Source organism: Capricornis sumatraensis, chromosome 4 (assembly GCF_032405125.1).
Source record: "Capricornis sumatraensis isolate serow.1 chromosome 4, serow.2, whole genome shotgun sequence".
Lineage (NCBI taxonomy): Eukaryota > Metazoa > Chordata > Mammalia > Artiodactyla > Bovidae > Capricornis > Capricornis sumatraensis.
The window spans coordinates 145,940,843-145,964,633 of record NC_091072.1 but is presented as its reverse complement, the minus strand read 5'-3'; the positions used below and the strand labels follow the sequence as shown (position 1 = coordinate 145,964,633).

Below are 23,791 nucleotides of genomic sequence, written 5' to 3'. Positions count from 1 at the left end.
GGGAAAGACTAGATATTTCTTCAAAAAAATTAGAGACACTAAGGGAACATTTCATGCAAAAATGAGCACAATAAAAGACAGAAATGGTATGGACCTATCAGTCAGTCAGTTCAGTCCCTCAGCCATGTCTGACTCTTTGCGACCCCATGAACCACAGCACATCAGGCCTCCCAGTCCATCACCAAGTCCCGGAGTCCACCCAAACCCATGTCCATTGAGTAGGTGAAGCCACCAAACCATCCCATCCTCTATCGTCCCCTTCTCCTCCTGCCCTCAATCTTTCAGCATCACGGTCTTTTCAAATGAGTTAGCAGCTCTTCACATCAGGTAACCAAAGTATTGGAGTTTCAGCTTCAACATCAGTCCTACCAATGAACACCCAGGGCTGATCTCCTTTAGGGTGGACTGGTTGGGTCTCCTTGCAGTCTAAGGGACTCTCAAGAGTCTTCTCCAACATCACAGTTCAAAAGCAGTAAGCGTCTTTTAATTTCATGGCTGCAATCACCATCTGCAGTGATTTTAGAGCTCGGAAAAATAAAGTCAACGACTGTTTCCACTGTTTCCACATCCATTTCCCATGAAGTGATGGGACCATATGCCATGATCTTCGTTTTCTGAATGTTGAGCTTTAAGCCAAAATTTTCACTCTCCTCTTTCACTTTCATCAAGAGGCTCTTTAGTTCTTCTTCATTTTCTGCTACAAGGGTGGTGTCATCTGCATATCTGAGGTTATTGATATTTCTCCCAGCAATCTTGATTCCAGTTTGTGCTTCTTCCAGCCCAGCATTTCTCATGATGTACTCTGCATAGAAGTTAAATAAGCAGGGTGACAACATACAGACTTGACATACTCCTTTCTCAATTTGAACCAGTCTGTTGTTCCATGTCCAGTTCTAACTGTTGCTTCCTGACCTGAATACAGGTTTCTTAAGAGGCGGGTCAGGTGGTCTGGTATTCCCATCTCTTTCAGGATTTTCCACAGTTGATTGTGATCCACAGAGTCAAAGGCTTTGGCATAGTCAATAAAGCAGAAATAGATGTTTTTCTGGAACTCTCTTGCTTTTTCCATGATCCAGCAGATGTTGGAAATTTGATCTCTGGTTCCCCTGCCTTTCCAATCTCCATCTTGAACATCTGGAAGTTCACGGTTCATATATTGCTGAAGCCTGACTTGGAGAATTTTAAGCATTAGTTTACTAGTGTGTGAGATAAGTGTAATTGTGCGGTAGTTTGAGCAATCTTTGGCTTTGCCTTTCTTTGGGATCGGAATAAAAACAGACCTTTTCCAGTCCTGTGGCCACTGCTGAGTTTTCCAAATTTGCTGACATATTGACTGCAGCACTTTAACAGCATCATCTTTTAGAATTTGAAATAGCTCAGCCGGAATTCCGTCACCTCCACTAGCTTTTTTAGTAGTGATGTTTCCTAAGGCACACTTGACTTCACATTTTAGGATGTCTGGCTCAAGGTGGGTGATCACACTATGGTGATTATCTGGGTCGTGAAGATCTTTTTTGCATAGTTCTTTCTCAGCTGTGGCCACAGGACTGGAAAAGGGCAGTTTTCATTCCAATCCCAAAGAAGGGCAATGCCAAAAAATGCTCAAACTACCGCACAATTGCACTCATCTCACACGCTAGTAAAGTAATGCTCAAAATTCTCCAAGCTAGGCTTCAGCAATACGTGAACCGTGAACTTCCTGATGTTCAAGCTGGTTTTAGAAAAGGCAGAGGAACCAGAGATCAAATTGCCAACATCTGCTGGATCATCGAAAAAGCAAGAGAGTTCCAGAAAAACATCTATTTCTGCTTTATTGACTATGCCAAAGCCTTTGACTGTGTGGATCACAATAAACTGTGGAAAATTCTGAAAGAGATGGGAATACCAGACCACCTGACCTGCCTCTTGAGAAATCTATGCAGGCCAGGAACCAACAGCTAGAACTGGACATGGAACAACAGACTGGTTCCAAATAGGAAAAGGAGTACATCAAGGCTGTATATTGTCACCCTGCTTATTTAACTTATATGCAGAGTACATCAGGAGAAACACTGGACTGGAAGAAACACAAGCTGGAATCAAGATTGCAGGAAGAAATATCAATAATCTCAGATAAGCAGATGACACCACCCTTATGGCAGAAAGCGAAGAGGAAACAAAAAGCCTCTTGATGAGAGTAAATGAGGAGAGTGAAAATGTTGGCTTAAAGCTCAACATTCAGAAAACAAAGATCATGGCATCTGGTCCCATCACTTCATGGGAAATAGATGGGGCAAACAGTGGAAACAGTGTCAGACTTTATTTTGGGGGGCTCCAAAATCACTGCAGATGGTGATTGCAGCCATGAAATTAAAAGACGCTTACTCCTTGGAAGGAAAGTTATGACCAACCTAGATAGCATATTCAAAAGCAGAGACATTACTTTGCCGACTAAGGTCCGTCTAGTCAAGGCTATGGTTTATCCAGTGGTCATGTATGGATGTGAGAGTTAGACTGTGAAGAAGGCTGAGCGCCAAAGAATTGATGCTTTTGAACTGTGGTGTTGGAGAAGACTCTTGAGAGTCCCTTGGACTGCAAGGAGATCCAACCACTCCACTCTGAAGGAGATCAACCCTAGGATTTCTTTGAAGGAATGATGCTGAAGCTGAAACTCCAGTACTTTGGCCACCTCATGCGAAGTGTTGACTCATTGGAAAAGACCCTGATGCTGGGAGGGATTGGGGGCAGGAGAAGAAAGGACGACCGAGGATGAGATGGCTGGATGGCATCACTGACTCAATGGACGTGAATCTTAGTGAAGTCCGGGAGTTGGTGATGGACAGGGAGGCCTGGAGTGCTGCAATTCACGGGGTCGCAAAGAGTCGGACACGACTGAGCGACTGAATTGAACTGAACTTTGTGTATTCTTGACACCTCTTCTTAATATCTTCTGCTTCTGTTAGGTCCATACCATTTCTGTCCTTTATTGAGCCCATCTTTGCATGAAATTTTCCCTTGGTATCTTTAATTTTCTTGAAGAGATCTCTAGGCTTTCCCATTCTGTTGTTTTCCTCTATTTCTTTGCATTGATCACTGAGGAAGGCTTTCTTATTTCTCCTTGCTATTCTTTGGAACTCTGCAATCAAACGGGTATATCTTACCTTTCTCCTTTGCTTTTCACTTCCCTTCTTTTCGCAGCTATTTGTTAGGCCTCTCCAGAGAGCCATTTTGATATTTTGCATTTCTTTTTCTTGGGGACGGTCTTGATTCCTGTCTCCTGTACAATGTCACAAACCTCCATCCATAGTTCCTCAGGCACTCTCTCTTTCAGATCTAGTCCCTTAAATCTATTTCTTACTTCAACTGTGTAGTCATAAGGGATTTGATTTAGGTCATACATGAATGGTCTAGTAGTTTTCTCCACTTTCTTCAATTTAAGTCTGAATTTGGCAACAAGGAATTCATGATCTGAGCCACAGTCAGCTCCTGGTCTTGTTTTTGCTGACTGTATAGAGGTTCTCCATCTTTGGCTGCAAAGAATATTATCAGTCTGATTTTAGTGTCGACCATCTGCCAAGAGAAAGCACTGGACTTAACAGAAGCAGAAGATATTAAGAAGAGCTGGCTAGAATACACAGAAGAAGTATACAGAAAAGACCTTCATGACCCAGAAACCACGACGGTGTGATCACTCACCTGGAACCAGACTTCTTGGAATGCAAAGTGGGCCTTAGGAAGCATCACTATGAACAAAGCTAGTGCAGGTGATGAAATTCCACTTGAGCTATTTCAAATCCTAAAAGATGATGCTGTGAAAGTGCTGCACTCAATATGCAGCAAATTTGGAAAACTCAGCAGTGAGCACAGGACTGGAAAAGATCAGTCAGCATTCCAATCCCAAAGAAAAGGAAAAGGCATTGCCAAAGAACTGCACTCATCTCACACCCTAGCAAAGTAATGCACAAAATTTTTCAGTCCAGGCTTGAACAGTACATGAACTGGGTACTTCCAGATGTTCAAGCTGGATTTAGAAAAGGCAGAGGAACCAGAGATCAAATATTCAACATCCATTGGATCATCGAAAAAGCAAGAGAGTTCCAGAAAAATATCTACTTTTGCTTCATTGACTATGCCAAAGCCTTTGACTGTGTGGATCACAACAAATTGTAGGAAATTCTAAAAGAGATGGGAATATCATACCAACTAACTTGCCTCCTGAGAAATCTGTATGCAGGTGAGGAAGCAACAGTTAGAACTGGACATGGAACAACAAACTGGTTCCACATTGGGAAAGGAGTACATCAAGGCTGTATATTGTCAACCTGCTTATTTAACTTATATGCAGAGTACATAATGTGAAATGCCAGGCAGGAAGAAGCACAAGCTGGAATCAAGATTGCCGGGAAAATATCAATAACCTTAGATACACAGATGACACCACCCTTATGGCAGAAAGCAAAGACGAACTAAAGAGCCTCTTGAAAGTGAAAGAGGAGAGTGAAAAAGTTGGCTTAAAACTCAGCATTCAGAAAACTAAGATCATGGCATCTGGTCCCATCACTTCATGGCAAATAGATGGGGAAACAATGGAAACAGTGACAACCTTTATTTTTCTGGGCTCCAATATCACTGCATTTGGTGACTGCAGCCATGAAGTTAAAAGTTGCTTGCTCCTTGGAAGAAAAGCTATGACCAACCTAGAAAGCATATTAAAAGCAGAGACATTACTTTACCAACAAAAGTCCATCTAGTCTAAGCTATGGTTTTCCCAGTATTCATGTATGGATGTGAGAGTTGGAATGTAAAGAAAGCTGAGTGGCAAAGAATTGATGCTTTTGAACTGTGGTGTTGGAGAAAACTCTTTTTTTTTTTTAATTTGGGAGAAGACTCTTGAGAGTCCCTTGAATAGCAAGGAGATCCAATCTGTCCATCCTAAAGGAAATGAGTCCTGAATATTCATTGGAAGCACGGATGCTGAAGCTGAAACTCAAATACTTTGGCTACCTGATGTGAAGAACTGACTCATTAGAAAAAACCCTGATACTGGGAAAGATTAAAGGCTGGAACAGAAGAGGATGACAGAGGATGAGCTGACTGGACAGCATCACTGACACAATGGACATGAGTTTGAGTGTGCTCCAGAAGTTGGTGATGGACAGGGAAGCCTGGCAAGCTTCAGTCCAATGAGTTGCAAGGGGTCGGACACCATTGATTGACTTAACTGTGCTGGTCTTAACTTCATTTTGTAGACCTAAATTAATTACTTAAATATGAAAATATAAAATCTCACTATTATCATTCTATGGGTTTAAGACAGACACAGAAACAGATAGTAATTCACCTGCACATGAGATGTAGGCTTCCTCCTTTGGAGAACATGAAGTATAATTCCAATGGTTAGATGGACACTGCCAGAGAGAAGTATCCGTGTTCCGACACCGGATTCCATCTACCCACCGAGGTCTAAAACCTTCTCTAAGAGCAACAGAAGAGTTGAGACCTCCACTGTCCCCACAGCCAAGCTGACTGCAGATAATGGACACAGTGATGTCTTCCATGGGGCTTCGGCAGACACTGCCCCAGGTCCCATTGTAGAAAACTTCCAGCCACCCAGCACACTGCTGGTCCTCGCTCACCATTCTGAGGGCCAGGAACTCTAAGATCGAAAGGGAGGAATCAGGACTGGTGAGAACTTAACTCAGTGCTCTGGGTTTTCCTCTCTCCCAGAAATAGTGCCCATTCATCCCTGAACTAGCTGAGGAGATACCCATTAAGTGATAAGACTGAAAGTTGTCTCCCTTTTACCTGACTTTGTCCATTTGTGTCTATATTTTTAAACATTTCTACCACCATGATGGAGTGAATATGAACAGAGAGGAAGAGCAACTTGGGTACCTGTAGGGAGGGGAGCTGAATTCTGCTTCCTGACAAAACCTCTAAGACAGCGTGAAAGGGATGTGATATGATATTGGGGAGGTGGCAGAATAATGAACCCTGAGAGGTCTCATCCAAATCCCTGGAACCATGAATGTGTTACTTTACCTGGCAAAAGGGATCTCACAGATATGATTAAGGTTAAGAATCTCGGGATGGTGAAGTTAAGCTGGACTATTGTGGATTAACTGTGTGAACCCAGTCTAATCACATTCTGTTGGGTTGGCCAGAAAGTTCCTTTGGTTTTTAAGTCAAAATAAAAGACATTTTTCATGTTCACCAAGAACTTTATTGAACAGCATATTCATGATTTTGTTCCACTACCTTCTGCCGTTTTCAGGCAACTTCATAATTCCCTCTTCCCAAAACTTTATCTTTCCAAGCAAAGAAGTATTCCAAGTGTGTTTTATAGTTTTCCAGGGAATTTAAATTTTTTCCATTAAGAGAAATTTTGTAAAGATTTAAATGAATGGAAAGCTGAAACTGCAAAGTCTGGTAAATGCAATTAATGAATCAGAACTAGCCAAACTGTGGCAGTTTTTGCCTGGCCTACAAAGATGTATGTGGTCTTGTATTATCCTGATGGAAGATTATGCATTTTTGTTGGATTAATTCTGAATGTTTTTCATTAAGTGCTGCTTTCAGTTGATCTAATGGTGAACAGTACTTGTTAGAATTATCAGTTGGTTTTCTGGAATATACTCTCTTAATAGAGGATTCCTTTCCAATACCACCACATATACATCATCACCTTCTTTGGAAGAAGACTGGCCTTTGGTGTGGTTGGTGGTGGTTCATTTTACTTGTGCCACAATCTCTTCCATTCTACATTATTGTGCAGTGGCATCCGCTCCCATCACTTCATGGGAAATAGAAGGGGAAACAGTGGAAACAGTGTCAGACTTTTTTTGGGGGGGCTCCAAAATCACTGCAGATGGTGATTGCAGCCATGAAATTAAAAGACGCTTACTCCTTGGAAGAAAAGTTATGACCAACCTAGATAGCATATTCAAAAGCAGAGACATTATTTTGTCGACTAAGGTCCGTCTAGTCAAGGCTATGGTTTATCCAGTGGTCATGTATGAATGTGAGAGTTGGACTGTGAAGAAGGCTGAGTGCCGAAGAACTGATGCTTTTGAACAGTGGTGTTCGAGAAGACTCTTGAGAGTCCCTTGGACTGCAAGGAGATCCAACCAGTCCATTCTGAAGGAGATCAACCCTGAGATTTCTTTGGAAGGAATGATGCTGAAGCTGAAACTCTAGTACTTTGGCCACCTCATGCGAAGAGTTGACTCATTGGAAAAGACCCTGATGCTGGGAGGGATTGGGGGCAGGAGGAAAAGGGGATGACAGAGGATGAGATGACTGGATGGTGTCACTGACTCAGTGGACATGAGTCTGAGTGAACTCTGGGAGTTGGTGATGGACAGGGAGGCCTGGCATGCTGCGATTCATGGGGTCGCAGAGTCAGACACGACTGAGCGACTGAACTGAACTGAACTGATCCACTTTTCATCACCCATCACAAATTGTTTTAAAAGCAAAACGTTTTCATTATGTTTAAGTAGAGAATCTCATGTAGAAATACTGCCATGAAGGTTTTTTTCACCTATGTGAAACCCAAACATCAAAGCAATTACTATAACCAAGCTGGTACAAATGACTTTCAATGCTTGATTTGGATATTTTGAGTATGTTGTCTATCTCTTGCATGGTTTAACATTGATTGTCTTCAAGTAATATCTCAATTAGATTGCTATCAACTTCAACTGGTCTACCCTACTGTGCAGTACTGTTCAGTGAGAAATGTCCAACACAAAACTTCATAAATCACTTTTGATTAATGTGATCAGTTACCTCACTTCCATACACTCTACAAATTCGTTTTGCATTTCAGTTGTGTTTCTAACTTTTCTTGAAATAATAAAGCATGATATGCTGAAAATGTTGCTTTTTTCCCTTCCATTTTCAGTATTAAAATGGCTATTCAAAAATTCACCAATTTTGATTTTTTTTTGAAAAGATGCATGTTGATATGATAGCTGCCACAAAACAGTCTAACAAAATTGTTTCAAATGAAGTGAAAGACAACTAAGTGTTACTAGACCATCTTACAGGAAAAAAGAAGGAACCTTTTGGCCAAACCAACAGAAGCACTCTTTTCTGGCTCTGGCTCCAGGGAGGTGTGACTCTGGATAATGGTTAGAGATGTGCAGTGTTGCTGGTCTGATGATGGATGAAGGGAGGCTATGAGCCAAGGAACGCAAATCGTTTGAAAAGAAACTTGATATAAAAAACGGGATTCTTCACCAAAGACTCAGAAGTGATGTGGCCCTGCTGGAATCTTAATTCCAACAGGGAGATCCTGTTGAACATCGACCCTACAGAACTCTAAGGCAATAAATATATGTTGTTTTAAACTATTGTGTGGTAATTTGTTACAGAAGCAAACAGAAACTAGTACGATGGACTTAAGCTTTTTGTCCCATATGTAAGGCAAGGTGAATCCTACTTTCAACTGGAAATTCTAAGAAACGGCTCTGCCAGGAAACTCTGCTGAGAAGAAAGGACTAGAAGGTCCGCTGCTTCAGGAGGACGTGAAAGCACCTAGTCTTCACGTCTGCTGGAAAGACCAGATCCACGGGAGGAAGCCTCCTCTGGTCCTTTCAGCATCTCTCCCTCAGGGCTCAGACTCCCGTCCTCCAGGGCTCCACCTCTCCCCAAGCCTGTGGACAGTGTGCAGCACAGACCTGAGCAGATGACCCCCGCGTCCTCCTTGTGTCGGCAGTCGTGCCGCCCCCAGCCCCGGGAAGGGCACTTCCACACGTGAGACTCATTTCCTGTGCAGTTCAAGTCGTTCAGCCAGATGGGCCCTGATCCTGCCCCGAAGTGAGCAGACCCTGTGGCATTAAGGGCTTCTCCACAGCCCAACTGCCTGCACACTACGCGGGCATCGTCCAGGTCCCAGCCGTCATCACAGATGGTGCCCCAGGAGCCCTGGTCAAGGATCTCCACTCTCCCGGCACAGGGACTGTCCCCGTCCACCAGGCGGAGCTGTCTGCTATCTGAGGAGAGAGAAATGGGACAATGGGGCGGTGACGGTGGCGGGGGCGGGAAAAAGTTCTTCTGTTCTGTGTGACCCTCACCTGAGCAGTAGGGGGCGCTCTCTTCTGAGGCTACAGAGCCTGCTTGTTCAGACATGGAGTCGTTGCACTGGGGCAGTACCTGGGTCTGGTTTCCTGTAGAAACAGCAATGATCAGAGGATTGGTGGATTGAAGAACAGGAAATTGAATTAAGCTAAATAATGATGAAGTCTGAGATAAACAATGTAACAGTAAGGTTATCATAATCTTAGGGCTCACCTTCTCTAGGGAGAGTTCTGCTTCTGACAATGCCACAATTGGTTTCAGGCAACCATTGCACTAAGAATAAGTTTAATAAGCCCTTTTGTCTCTAAATCTATCCATAAACAGGAAAAGTAAATTAAAATCTTTCCCAAAGGGATTCTACCACTTTTTCATCTACAGTGTTTGTCACTAAAAACAATACACATATAAAAGAAATCTCATAGAAAACCAGGCAGAAATAGACATTAGAAAGAATTTCCCAAGTTATTCAGCTACTAGAGTTATCTGATGGAGAATTTAAATAGCCTCCTAGAATTAACTGACAAAAGAAATTGACAAAATAATAACAGATAAAAATTCTAGAGCTAAAAAACTTAACAGCCACTATTAAGAAATAAAGGGTAAGCGTTTCAACACAGTAGCTTGGCATAAGGTAGAAACAGTAAACAGAAGATCAGAGGACAAATAGTCTTCTATTTAGAGATGCATGGGTCTCTAAATAAGAGGTCATGTAATAAGTGTCCTGGTTGTTGTTGTTGTTTAGTCACTCAATCATGTCTGATACTTTTAAGGATCATATGGACAATAGTCTACCAGGCTCCTCATCCATGGGAATTTTCAGGCAAGAATATTGCAGTGGGTTTCCATTTCTTTTTCCAGGGAATCTTCAAGACCCAGGGGTGGAACTTCTATTTTCTGACTTGGCAGGTGTGTTCTTTACTACTGAGCCACCAGGGAAGCGTGTCCTGGTTATATTGCTATATAATAAAATTTCCTGTAAAACTTAGCCACTTAAGCAAAAAAAAATACTTCATTTTGCTTAAGACTTCCTGGGTAAGTAATTTGGGAAAGATCCCACTTGGCAGTTCTGTCTTAGAGTCTTTCGTGTGGTTGCACTTAGATGTCATCTGGAGCTGAAGTTGTCTGATGACTTGACTGAAGTGTGATTATATAAGGAAATCCCTTGAAGTATTTTAGAGGTAAAGAGACATCATGTCTGCAACCTAATCAGAAAGATTTTACATATTCATGGAGAAATGTGGTGGGAGGGGGACAGAGAACAAAAGACAGAAACAGAGATAGAGAGAGATGTCAGTTGGGGGAAGAGAATAAAGCAGAATACTAACGTTGGGAAATCCAACTAAAGGTCTTCTGAATTCTTATATTATTCTTACACCTTTACTGTAAGTCTTAAATTACATTAAGATTTTAAAAAAGGAAAAGTAAAAACAAGTCAGAGATAAATCATTCCTAGGACATTTCCACTAAAAGTAATACTTATAACATCAAAAACATAAAATGCCTAGGAGAGAAACCTAGCAGAAGATGAGCAAAACCTCTGAGAGAAACTGGAGACCTAATTGAATGGAGGGATATATATATATAATGCCAATGAATTGGAAGATTCAACATCGTCAGTCAATCACCTCAAATTTCTGTGTAGATTAACTCTAATCTCAAACAAAATACATTTCTGCTTTTTTTTTTTTTTGATGAACAATGACAAGATGAGGGACGTCTCTCCTGGTCCAGTGATTGAGACTCAACCATGCAATGCAGAGGACTCAGGTTCGATCCTTGGTGTGAGAACTAAGATCCCACATGCCACAGAGAATCTCAGCAAGAGCCTCACAACTGGGCAGTCCCATGTGTCATAACAGAAGATCTCACAAGACATAATGAAGATCCATACACTGCAACTAATGCCCAACACTGTCAAATAAATACATAGGTTTTTTAAATGAAAATCTGATTCCAAAATTGGAATAAAATACAAAAGAACCAGAATGACCAACACAGTTGACCAAAAAAGCAATGAAAGTGGAAGAGTTAATAATATAAAGTAACTCTTATACATTAAAATTATCCAGACTTACTATAAAGTTACAATAATTAAGAAAATGCAGTATTGGTGCGAAGATAGAGAAATGATACAATGAAATAGAAGAGAGAGTCTTAAAAAAGACTCAGACGTATGCTCTTCTTATGATAAAGGTGGCACTGCAGTGGGGAAAAGAGTCTTTTCAGAAAATGATTCTGAGTCAGTTCGATGTCATATGAAACTTGATCTTAACTTACATGGATATCAGTTGCAGAAGGGATGCACAATTCTATGCAAGAGAAAAATAATTAAACTTCTATGAGACACTCTTGGAGAGTGTTCTTATGGTCTTAGAGTAGACAAAGTTCTTTTTAAAGGATATAAGGAGCATTAAACGTTAAGGAAGAAGTTAGTAAGCAGCAATTTCTTAAGATTAAGAGATTGGCTCATCAAAGGACACCATACCATTAAGAAAATGAAAATGAAAGACCATAGGTTAAACACACAAGATAGCACGTTTGCACCCAAAGTCATTGTCAACGGTAAGTTGTAGCATCATTTTTGTAATTGTCAAGAATAGGAAACAATTCAAATCTCTACTATCTATTGTGGAATGGATCAATTCATGGTCATGTGATCATTCAAAGACATACTCTACAGTAATAAAGATTAATAAAATGCTTCTACAAGCAACATCATGAGTGAATCTCAAATATAATGGTGATGCAATGTTATACACAAAAGAAAACATACTGCATAATTTTATACACAGTTCAAAAAACGATAAAACACTCTATGGTAGTAGAAGTTGGGAAGGCAGTTTTAGCTGGAGAGGAGGGAGACAGAGTCATGGGGAAGGAACAGTGACTGTGATGCTGGGAATGTTCTCTTTGCTGATCTGGGTATATGTTTAAAGTCTACACTTACTGCTTTTACATTATTTTCTATGATTATATTTAAATAATACTGTTACTTAAACATACATTATTTCCCCTTACCACTTCTTGCTCTGAGTTGGAAAATGAATGAACAATGAGAAGAACCACATTTCACCATGAAATATCTGACTTTTGATGCCAGTTTCCTGTCACTCTCTGCTCTTCAGGACATTTCACTCCAGAGCATCCTGAGTACCAGTAGCCCTTCACCCTCTCTTACCTGAGCAGATCACAGAGGCCATGTTGCCATGGGAACAGTCAGGACCACCCAGGGCAGTCACAGGACAACTCCACAGAAAGGACTCCACCCCGGAACAGTGAAATCGGACTGTTGAGATCTGATCACTTCCTTCCACAAAGTGTGGTCCTCTAGGGGTGGAGATGGCGACTCCACAGCCGAGCTGACGACAGACAACATTGGCATTGGCCAGACTCCAGTGGGAGGCACAGAGTGCTCTCCATCGTCCAGAAATATTCATCTCCACCTGCCCCTCACATTGAGAGGAGCCATTTTTCATGAGTCGGACTTCTGTGTACATTGGTAGAAAGAGACAGAGTTTCAACAGTCTTATTTTCTCACCTGAACAAGGTAAGTGGAGAGGTTATAAACCTGATCTACATCTCACCTGAACAGACAACATGAACAGCTCCACTGTGGTGACAAGTGCCCCCTGGACAGGGCACTCTGGGGCACCACCAGAGCTCAGGCTCCTCTCCTTTACACCTGAACTCTTCAGCCCAGACCCGGCCATCTGACTCTCTGAAGGGCACGTGTCCCAGGACAGACACAACATTGCCACATCCTAGCTCTGCACAGATGACCTGTGCAGTGGGGAATGTAAAGTTCCCATCAGACACTGGGGTCCAGTCTTTTCCAGAATGAACTTCTACTCGCCCCGAGCAGGGTCTATCTCCATCAGCTAGACGCATAAATCCTAAGAGGAACAAACAAGGAAACCCAGTGAGTGTTCTTGATCCTGACTTGACAAATGGAAACAACACACACAGGCAATGATGTGAATGCTTTCCTTTTCCAGGAGTGGGGTATGGAGAGAGAATTTGATAGTTGGTGTCAGAATTGCCTTTTCATGAACAAGATTCTGAAGAGAAATTCAGAGGAATTTGCAGGGTCAGTTTGGATGACTTTATCCCAACAATGTATACTCTGAGAATAGTTAGAAATATGAATTCCTTAATCTACAGGCCTGGAAACTACAGAGCCCAAAACCTATCATCAGAAATGGCTGAATACCAGGAACATGTAATTTATCATTGGTTGGAGAAGTGAATTTTACATGTAGGAGCCCAGGACTACAGAGCCCAAGGAAATTGCATAATGTGTTGGCATTCAAATGTGAATGCAGACATATGAAAAACAGAACCACCCCAGAGAGACAAGAACTATGACAGAGTAGAGATCTGTCATCTAGACAAAGTTAGAAAATTTTCCTGAGACTTATGAGTCTATTATTTTGAATAGATTTCTTTCCCAGGAGCTAGTTCTCAAGTGACTTAGGTAAGGAAAATCATGAAGCAGGATCTAAGAATGCATGCCAACCCTGTAGGGAGGTTGTCTGAGAGAAGAAATATAGACATTATAAATAATCGACATTTATGGTTTTTATATTTTTCTGATAATTTTTAATGGCAAAAAGTCCAAGAATTTCCTAGGTGACTTCAGTGGGAAAGAACATGAGTTAAGATAGCTCAGAGAGTCATAGAAGAGGGTGTGTGGTCCTAACCATCTCTCTTGAAACCCCAGGATTTGTCAATGACCTTGGGAGAGAGTGAGTTCTGATTGGAAGTTTCAGGACTGTGAGTTTGCCAAACAGTTCCTATTACAGGTTTCCCTTCTGACACAGGAATCACAGAAAATGCTAAGGGGTGATATTTAACTGATTTTAATTCTATTATTATGCTTTTTCTGTATCCATATTTGACATCAAGATGATAGAAAAGGAGATTCCCCTGCTGTCATTCTCCCACAGAAACAGGGTGCCCCCAGCAACATGCCTGCCAACTTCAGACAGAACTGTGGACCCAGAATCAGCTCCATAATGTTGCTCCAGCTCTGCACCACCATGTTCTGGGCAGTCCTGTCTGCCCAGACATCCAGAAGGAGGCACAACCTGTTGGAAACTCTGGTAATAGGAGGGCCAACTGCAGACCTGAGTACGGATTATGAAGCAGCCCCTTCACTTCTCCAGACCCATTCTACCAAGGGAGGCAATCCTGACCATTCAGGAACCCAGAGAAAACCACATCCATCCATGCCTTTGCTACATACCCACTGACCATAGACCCCAAAGCAGCTCCAGGAGCAGCAACATAACCTAACTCCAGCTTTGCTAGTCCCTGATTCCAGAGGCAGTCCTATCAGTTCAAGGACAAGGCAGTAAATATTTACTTGTGGAAACCGGTCTGTAAAGTCTGGAAGAGGTGTCTGCTCCTTCAAATGCACAGTCACCAGTGAAAGCCTACCCAGATGATGAAGAATCTAGCAAACATGACACCACCAGAGGAAACTAATAAAGCTCCCAAACTGATCCTAAAGAAATAGAGATCTATGAACCGCTTGATAAAAAATTCAAATTCATTGTTTTGAAGCTCAGTGACCCACAAAAGAATGCAGAAAGACAAGTAAACACAATCAGGAAACCTATACATGAACAGAATAAGAAGCTTCATAAAGAACTAGAAAACATAAATAAAAGAACCAAACAGAAATTCTGGAGCTCAAGGATTCAATAATTGAATTACAAATCCAAAGGAAAGCATCAAGGAAACTCTATCAAGAAAATCAAAGAATCAGTAAGCTTGAAGACATTCCATTTGAAATTATCAAGTTAGAAAAACAAAACGAAAAAACAGTGAACAGAATACATAGCACATATGGGATACCATTACACACACACACACACACACACACACACACACACACACACACACACACACACATATATACTTGAGAATCCCAGTAGGAAAAAAGAAATAAAGGAGCAGAAAGCTTATTCAAAGAAATAATAACTTAGAAATTTCCATATCTAGGGAGGGAAATGGACATCTTGATTCATGAAGCCTATGAGTTCCCAAATAGGTGAAACGCAAAGAGGTCCACACCAAGACACGTTATGATTAAATTACCAAACTTTAAGATAAAGAGAAATTTTTGAAAACAGGAAAAAATAGTGACTTGTCACCAAGAAAAACCCTTTAAAACTAGAAATCTTGAAGTCCAGGAGAGCAGCATAATACATCAAAAGTACCACAAGAAAAAAACCTTGCCAACCCAATCAACAAAGCTTTACATGGATAAACTATCCTTTAAAAATGGGGGTATTAGATATATACACATATATATGTATACACACACAAAAGGGCTTCCCAGGTTTCTTAGAGGTAAAGACTCAGCCTACCAATGCAGGAGACGCAAGTTCAAACCAAACCACAACCAGTACCCAAACAATAATATATGTATATTATATATGTTATATAATATGTGTGTGTGTACACTATATAACATATACATGTTATATATACATTTGTGTGTGTGTTAGTTGTTCAGTCATGTCCAACTCTTTGTGACTCCAAGGACTGTAGCCCTCCAGGTTCTTCTGGCCATGGAATTCTCTAGGTAAGAATACTAGAGTGGGTAGACAATCCCTTCTCCAAGGGATCCTCCCAACCCAGGGATCAAACCTGGGTATCCTGCACTGTAGGAAGGTGTTTTTTACCATTTGAGCCACCAGGCTCTCTCTATATATGTGTCATATATATAAGCGACAAGCAAAATCTGAAGGATTTCATCATCACCACATTACCAAAGTGCTAAAAGGGTTCTTCAAGTTTCAATGAATAAATAAAACAAGGATACAAAAGTATCTTCACATATGAAAGTGTAAATCTTACTGGTAAATCTAAAGAGAAATACAGACTATTGTAATATTGGTACATAACTTGCTTTTAACATTAGTATTTAAATATAAATCAAAAGACCATCATAAGAGTAACTATAATTACAGAAAGCTGCTGTTGGAAACACAATATAGAAAGAAGTAAACTCTGATATCAATCACTTAAAATGTATGGGAGGAATAAAATACAGTTTTTGCAAGCTATTGAAATTAAGTTGTTTTCATAACAGTACTTAACTTTGCTATAGACTGCTATAGCTAGAAAATGTTTTATACAAGTTCATTGGTAACTACAATAAAAGGTATGGTACATACACACAAAAAAGAGAAATTAATCAAAGCATACCACTATAAGAAATCATCAAGCCATAAATACAACACAGAAGAAAGTAGGAGCAAGAAACTATAAAACAGAGAGAAAACAGTTAATAAAAAGGCAATGTAAGTCCTTATCCTTCAATATGATTATAAATGTGAATGTACTGTACTTTCAAATGAAAAAGTATAGATTATCTGAATAGATTAAAAACAAGATCCAACTACATACTGTGTATGAGAGACTCACTTTAGATTTCATGACTCAGGTAGGCTGAAAGTGAACAGGTGGAGAAAGAGATGCCATGCAAATAATAACCTAAAGAGATCAAAGTCAGACAAAAGAGACTTTAAGTAAAAAACTGTCACAAGAGACAGTTCAACTGGAAGACATAACAACTACACATATATATGCACCCAACATTATAGCATTTCAGTATACAGGACAGCATGGACAGCTCTTCAGGGAGAAGCAGAAGCAATACATTAACAATAGAAAACTTCAATATCTCACTCTCTATAATTAACAGATCATTCAAACAGAAAATCAATATGTATTCTTCTCAAGCACACATGGAATATTTTCCAGGGTAAATGCATTGTTAGCCTACAAACCAAGTCTTAACAAATTCAAGAAAATTTGAACAATTCCAGGTATCTTTCCTGACCACAGTGGAATGAAACTAAAAGTCAATAATGGTAAGGAAATAAAAAATCATGAATAGATTGAAAGTAAACAATATACATATTTTAGACTGTATTTCAGAATTGTACTTTCTATATCTATAATGAATGCCATTGGACTTTTGAGAAGGATTATGTAAAACCTGTAGATCACTTTGAGTAGTGTAGACATTTTAACAATATAGATTCTTCCAACCCATGAACACAGGATGCTTTTTCATTTATCTATATCTTCCTTAATTTCTTTCTTATATATTTTATAATCTTGAAAGAAGGTGGCATGCTGCAAAAAGAGAGGGAGAAGAGAGTAATAAAGAAGCAGAAATCAAGTAAGGCCTAATTTGCAGAGTTCTGAGTTTTAAAAGCCTCAATCTGTATAAAATACACAAGTATTTAGTGAAAATAGTTGTTAAATTAGTAATTAGAATATTTCATTGCACTCTGCTCCTCTTATATGCCACCCAACCGTTCCATCCTTTCCCATTTCTCCCACTTCAGACAAGAAAACACAATTTTAAAAGATATGGATGGATGGCAAATAAAATGGAAAAAGGAAAGCAAATGCTGTAGAAGTAGAGTATAATCTGGGTATGCGGCAAGCAAAAGTGGGATAACAAGAAGTTTTGAAGTTAAAGTAGAGAAACCAAAATAAAAATTTATCACTTTGCCACCCAAGGAACATATTTTTAAGAGAATGCAATGTAACTCAATGAAAAACATTGTTTGATTCATCAAGTAAAATTCCCCGATATTTGACTGTATTTATATTAGTCTCCGTATTCTGATTGTTTGTTGCTAGAATTCTTTCTGTTAAAGGACATCCTAGCAGTGCCCAACACCCAATCAAAAAGTTACAAGGCTTTCTAAAAAAGAAAAATGTAACGCATAGCAAAATTTGAAAAGAGCAATCACTAAAAACAGATTCCAGAATAACAAATTATTTAATTGACTGCTAATAAAGACAGTAATGTAAATATGCTTAGCAAAAAAATAAATAAATAAAACAAAGAGAAAAAACTAGAAAATAGCCAAATGGAACTTCTAAAACTGAAAAATCAATATGTGGAATGAAAAATTGTCTGGATTAGCATAAAAAGAGGTTAGATATGGCAGAACAAAAAAAAGGGGGTGGGGAAATTAAACACCTATCAATAGAGACTATCCAAACTGAGGCAGAGAGAAAAAAGAGCCAGAAAATGAACCATGGATGGGAACTCTGTGGCACTTGGGACAAGAGTAAACCATGTAAAAATACATATATTTGGAGACTCAGAATAAGGGATGAGTAGAAAACTAGTTGTAAATAATGGATGGAATTTTCCCCAAATTTAACAAAAACTATAAACGAAGGCAAAAAGCTAAACAAACTCTAAAAGATAAAAATAAGGAAAACTACCTCAGACACCTAATAATATAATTATGGAAAACCAGTGATAAACCAAAAAAAAAAAAAAAGTGGCATGAAACATTGACATGTTATGTAAAGGGGGACAAAAATAAGTATTCAGTTCAGTTCAGTTGCTCAGTCGTGTCCGACTCTTTGTGACCCCATGAATCGCAGCACGCCAGGCTTCCCTGTCCATCACCGTCTCCCGGAGTTCACTCGAAGTATTACTGGTTATTTATTAGAGGCAATGCTAGCCATAGGCCAATGTAAAAATGTCTTCAGTGTGGTGAAAATTTCTAAACTAGAACACAGTCACTGGTGAAAATATTTTTAAAAATTATTAAAAGTTAAAATGTTTCATATAAAAAAGGTGATAGAATTTGAGACCACCAGACCATCACTACAAACACACACAAAAGGTTCCAGTAAGGTACAAGAAAGTGATAACATGTGGAAATTTGGGTCTACCCGAAGCTATAAAGACTGCTCTAAATGATAATTCTGTGCATAAATACAAAAACTATTGCACATGTTTGAGATAATAGAATATTTAAGATAAAAATAGCAGCAACATTTTATAAGATTTATTAATTTGTTTTATTATTTGTTAAGTGACAAACTGTCATTTTAAGGGCTTCTGTGAAAACTCAGTTGGTAAAGAATCTGCCTGCAATGCAGAAGAAGCCAGTTCAATTCCTGGGTCAGGAAGATCTGCTGGAGAGGGGATAGGCTACCCACTCCAGTATTCTTGGGCTTCCCTGGTGGCTCAGCTGGTAAAGAATCCACCTCCTATGTGGGAGACCTGGGATCGATCCCTGGGTTGGGAAGATCCCCTGGGGAAGGAAAAGGCTACCCACTCCAAGATTCTGGCCTGGAGAATTCCATGGACTGTTTAGTTCATGGGGTCTCAAAGAGTCGGACACAACTGAGTGACTTTCACTTTCAGTTTTCCCTTATCCTTTTAAGATAAAATATGAAGGATGGCAGAGTATAATGACTTAAGCTTACCTCCTCTCACAAAAGCACAAAAATCACAACTAACTTTTGAACAACCATCAACAAAAAAGAGTATAACCTATTAGAAATGATATTCTACATCCAAAGAGAAAGAAGAAGCCACGATAAGATGGTAGGAGAGATTTATTTACAATATAATCAAACCTCATACCCACCAGGTGAATGATTAACAAGCTGGAAAATAATTATATGACAGATTACCCACAGAACGTTTCTGAAAATCAGGTCAAGCTCCCCACCCTGGGGGTCTGGTGTCAGGAAGAGGAGCCCCCAGAGCACTTGGTTTTGAAGTACAGGGGGCTTGATCATAGGAACTCCACATGAACAAGGGAAGTGAAGTGAAGTGAAAGTCGCTCAGTCATGTCCAACTTTTTGTGACCACATGAACTGTAGCCTGCCAGTCTCCTCTGTCTATGGAACTCTCCAGGCCAGAATACTGGAGTGGGTAGCCTTTCCTTCCTCCAGGGGATCTTCTCAATCCAGGGATTGAGCCCAGGTCTCCTGCATTGCAGGCAGATCCTTTACTGTCTGAGCCACCAGGAAAGCCCAAGAATACTGGAGTGGGTAGCCTATTCCTTCTCCAGTGGATCTTCCCAACCCAGGAATTGAACCAGGATCTCCTGCATTGTAGGCAGATTCTTTACCAGCTGAGGTCCCAGGGAAACCCACTGGGGCCCAGGGGAAAAACCATGACTTCACAGAAGCCAAGGCCAGACCTACCTGCTTGTCTTATAGAGTCTTCTGGGGAGGTGAGGGCAGCTGGGGCTCACTGCAGGGACAAGGACATTGGTGGCACAAGTACCAAGGAGTACTCATTGGCATGAGCTCCCCTGGAGGCTGCCATTTTGACACCAAGACCTGGCCCCACCCAACAGCCTGCAGGCTTCAGTGATGAGATGCCTCAGATCAAACAACCCACAGGGCAGGAACACAGCCTTGCCCATTAGCAGACAGGCAGTCTAAAGTCTTCCTGAGCCCACAACTGCCTCTATACACATCTTTTGGCATGGCTCTGCACACCAGAAGATCAAGATCTGGCTCCTCCCACTAGTCAGCAGGGACCAAAACCTCCACCAGGAAGCCTGCACAAGCCTCCAGATGAGTCTCACCCATCAGGGGGCAGACACCAAAAGGAAGAATGACAGTTCCACAAGCCTGTGGAAGAGAGACTATAAACACAGAAAGTTAGATAAAATGAGACAGCAGAGGAATATATTTTAGAAAAAGGAACAAGATAAAATCCCAGGAGAACAACTAAGTGAAATGGATGTAGGCAATCTGCCTGAAAAAAAAAATGCAGAGTAATGATAATAAAGGTGATTCAAGATTTTGGAAAAAGAATGGAGGCGTGGAATGAAATGATACAAGAAATGTTTAACAGAGAGCTAGAAGATATACAGAACAGAGTTGAAGAATAATACAGTAAAAGAAATGAAAAGTATACTAGAAGGAATCAACAGCAGAATAAATGAGGCAGAGAAATAGATAAGTGAGCTAGAAGACAGAATGGTGAAAAGTCACTGCTGTGGGACAGAAAAAATAATGAAAAGATGTGAGGACAGTGTAAGAAACTTCCGGGACAACATTAAATGCACAAACATTCACATTGTAGGAGTCCCAAAAGGAGAAGAGAGCTGAGAAATATTTGAAAAGATAATAGCTGAAAACTTCCCTAACATGGGAAGGGAAATAGTTACTGAAGTCCAGGAAGCACAGAATCCTAAATGGGATAAACCCAAGAAGAAACATGTCAAGACTCACATTAATCAAACTGACAAAAGCTAAAGACAAAGAGAAACTATTAAAAGCAACAAATAACTTAAAAGGGATTATCATAAGTTTTTCATCTGATTTTTCAGCAGAAACTTTGCAGGCCAGAAGGGAGTGGCATGATATATTTAAACTGATAAAAGAGGGAAACCTACAATCAGGATACTCTACCCAGCAAGGCTCTTATTCAGATTCTACGGAGAAATCAAAAGCTTTACAGACAAGAAAAAGCTAAAAGCATTCAGCACCACTGTACCAGCTTCCAAGAGCTAAAGGAACTTTTCTGGGCAGAAAATTAAAAGGCCAGAGAAGAAAAAAGTAAAGTATGAATGAGAAAGCTTACCAGTAAAAGCAAACTTACAATAAAGTTAGGAAAGCATTCTTTTTTTTTTTTCACACACAAATATGATACTGAAACTAGCAATCATGAGGAGAATAAAAATGCAAGATATTGGAAATCCATTAGAAATTTAAACCCAGCAGCTTGCAATAGACTGCATATCAAAACCTCATGGTAACCACAAATCAAAAATCTACAGTATATATTCACACAATAAAGAAAAAGGAATTCAAACATAGCATTAAAGATAGCCATCAAATCATGAGAAGAGAACCAAAGAGGAAGGGAAGAAAAAAAGACCTACCAAAAAAATATAAAGCAATTAACAGAGTGTGAGTAAGAACATACATTTCCATAATTACCTTAAATGTAAACTGATTCAGTGCTCTAAACCAAAGACAGAGACTGGCTGGATGAAAATGAAGACAAGACATATATATATATGTCCATGGGTCCTCACACTCCATTTGGGGGGCACCACTGCTTGGATCAGGGTGTTCTACAGGCATCTCCCCCAAGTACCCACCTACTGATACTCTGTCTCTGTAGGATCTGTGAGTATAATAAACCCACACCTCTCCTTACCTGCACCTCTCCTATATCCCCTCTTAGAGCTGCACTTGTCTGACCATCCCATGAAAAAAATACAAAAAACTATGATGGTACTAAGACTATATTAAATAATTAATGTAGGTTCAACCAGGCAGTTGCACATGTATGAAACATTTGATCTCACCTCACTGCCTCCTGTGACACATCACACAGACCGGAAGGGCACAGTGCACACTGGATCTGAAGCCTTTACTGTCCATTGCCAAGAAAGCCCTTCTGCTCCCTTGAACACCTAATGCTCTAGGAATAACCGTGTGACTGAAATCTTCACTCAAGTATGTACTAAAGTCTGTGATCCATATTCTTATAGTTAGGCTGGGAATGAGACTGAGGCTTCTCCTGCTAGAGATCCCCTCCCAGGCCAGACAACCTTACCTGAGCAGACTACTCCAGCATCCTGGTCATGCGAAAGGCCCTCAGGACGATAGTCTTTAACAGCAGTATAAGTACACTCCGTGATAGCTGACTCTGTCCCTCTGCAGTAAATAGCATAAAACCAAATGGGGCCAACTGCTGATCCAAAGTGAACTCTTTGGAGAGCATCAACAGCAGCTCCACAACCCAGCTGTCTACACACCACAGCGGCCTCTTCTAAGCCCCACTTGTAACTATTCACTGTGCCCCATTCTCCTTGATGCTTCACTTCCACTCTCCCCTCACAGCGGCGACCTCCATCCTTCAGCCTCAGCTCCAGATCTGCAAGAGAGACACAGACACAGATGCAGGACAGATTTTAGTACACCATGCAGTAGTGTACTGGCAAGTAATAAAAAATGAGCACTCTGATCTCTGAAAAAAATTCCCTGTGTACAGCATTTGTTGACTTATGTGGTATATATATTCCCCCCATGGCCAACTCTAGGGTCCCAATGTGCCATTACTGAACCCAGAGTTGGAAGGGAGGCACCAGGTGTTTCTCATGAGCCTGTAGAACCAGCTCCAGGGACACCACCGAGGACAGGCCTCCAGAGACTCTGGATGCTGCCCTCCCTGTAGATGTGCCCAAGGCTACTAGGGCCCAGCTTCCCTGTCTCAGTTACAGCTCATGGCCAAGGATCCAGAGAGGAATCTTCCCTCTCCTTCCCTGTCCATAGAGAGCATCTCATCCAGCTCAGGAACAGAGGGCTGGGGTAACAGGCACTAAAGTGTTCCAGTGCTTTCTGTTGCCTGGTATCCACATCCTTGTGTAATCCCCACACTCAAATGTACTTAGTAACATGCATGTAACAAATGGAATCTGGCAAAAGTGATGAGATGTCACTTATGAGATTAGATTTCAGTTCAACAATACACCAAAGTCTCAATGCTGCTAACAACCAGGTAAGTACATGGGCGATATTCTCCCCTGGTTGAACCTTCAGATAATTGCATCCTTGTGAGACATCATGAATCCGAGGATCCAGGTAAGCCATGTCAATTCTTGACCCACAAGGGGCGTTCCTAATATGGTGGAGGAATAGGACTGGGAGACCACTTTTTCCCCCACAAATTCGTCAAAAGAACATTTAAATGCTGAGTAAATTCCACAAAACAACTTCTGAATGCCGACAGAGGACATCAGGCACCCAGAAAAGCAGCCCATTGTCTTCGAAAGGAGGTAGGAAAAAGTATAAAAGACAAAACAAAAGAGGGAGGGACGGAGCTCCGTCCCAGGAAGGGAGTCTTAAAAAGAGAGAAGTTTCCAAACACCGGGAAACGCTCTCACTGCCGAGTCTGTGGTGAGCCTTGGAA

At 40.6% G+C, this 23,791-nt stretch overlaps 1 protein-coding gene across 1 annotated transcript in view; it reads right to left on the bottom strand.

The window, feature by feature from the left end:
• Positions 1-23,791, bottom strand: part of LOC138077650 (antigen WC1.1-like) — a 54,769-nt gene that overhangs the window by 21,522 nt on the left and 9,456 nt on the right. Inside the window, exons 2-7 of the mRNA XM_068969757.1 lie at positions 22,436-22,756; positions 12,648-12,956; positions 12,242-12,559; positions 9,060-9,152; positions 8,664-8,978; positions 5,321-5,635 (exon numbers count right to left, since the gene is read on the bottom strand). Coding sequence (XP_068825858.1) covers positions 5,321-5,635; positions 8,664-8,978; positions 9,060-9,152; positions 12,242-12,559; positions 12,648-12,956; positions 22,436-22,756 — 1,671 coding nt within the window. The remainder of the gene's footprint in view (positions 1-5,320; positions 5,636-8,663; positions 8,979-9,059; positions 9,153-12,241; positions 12,560-12,647; positions 12,957-22,435; positions 22,757-23,791) is intronic.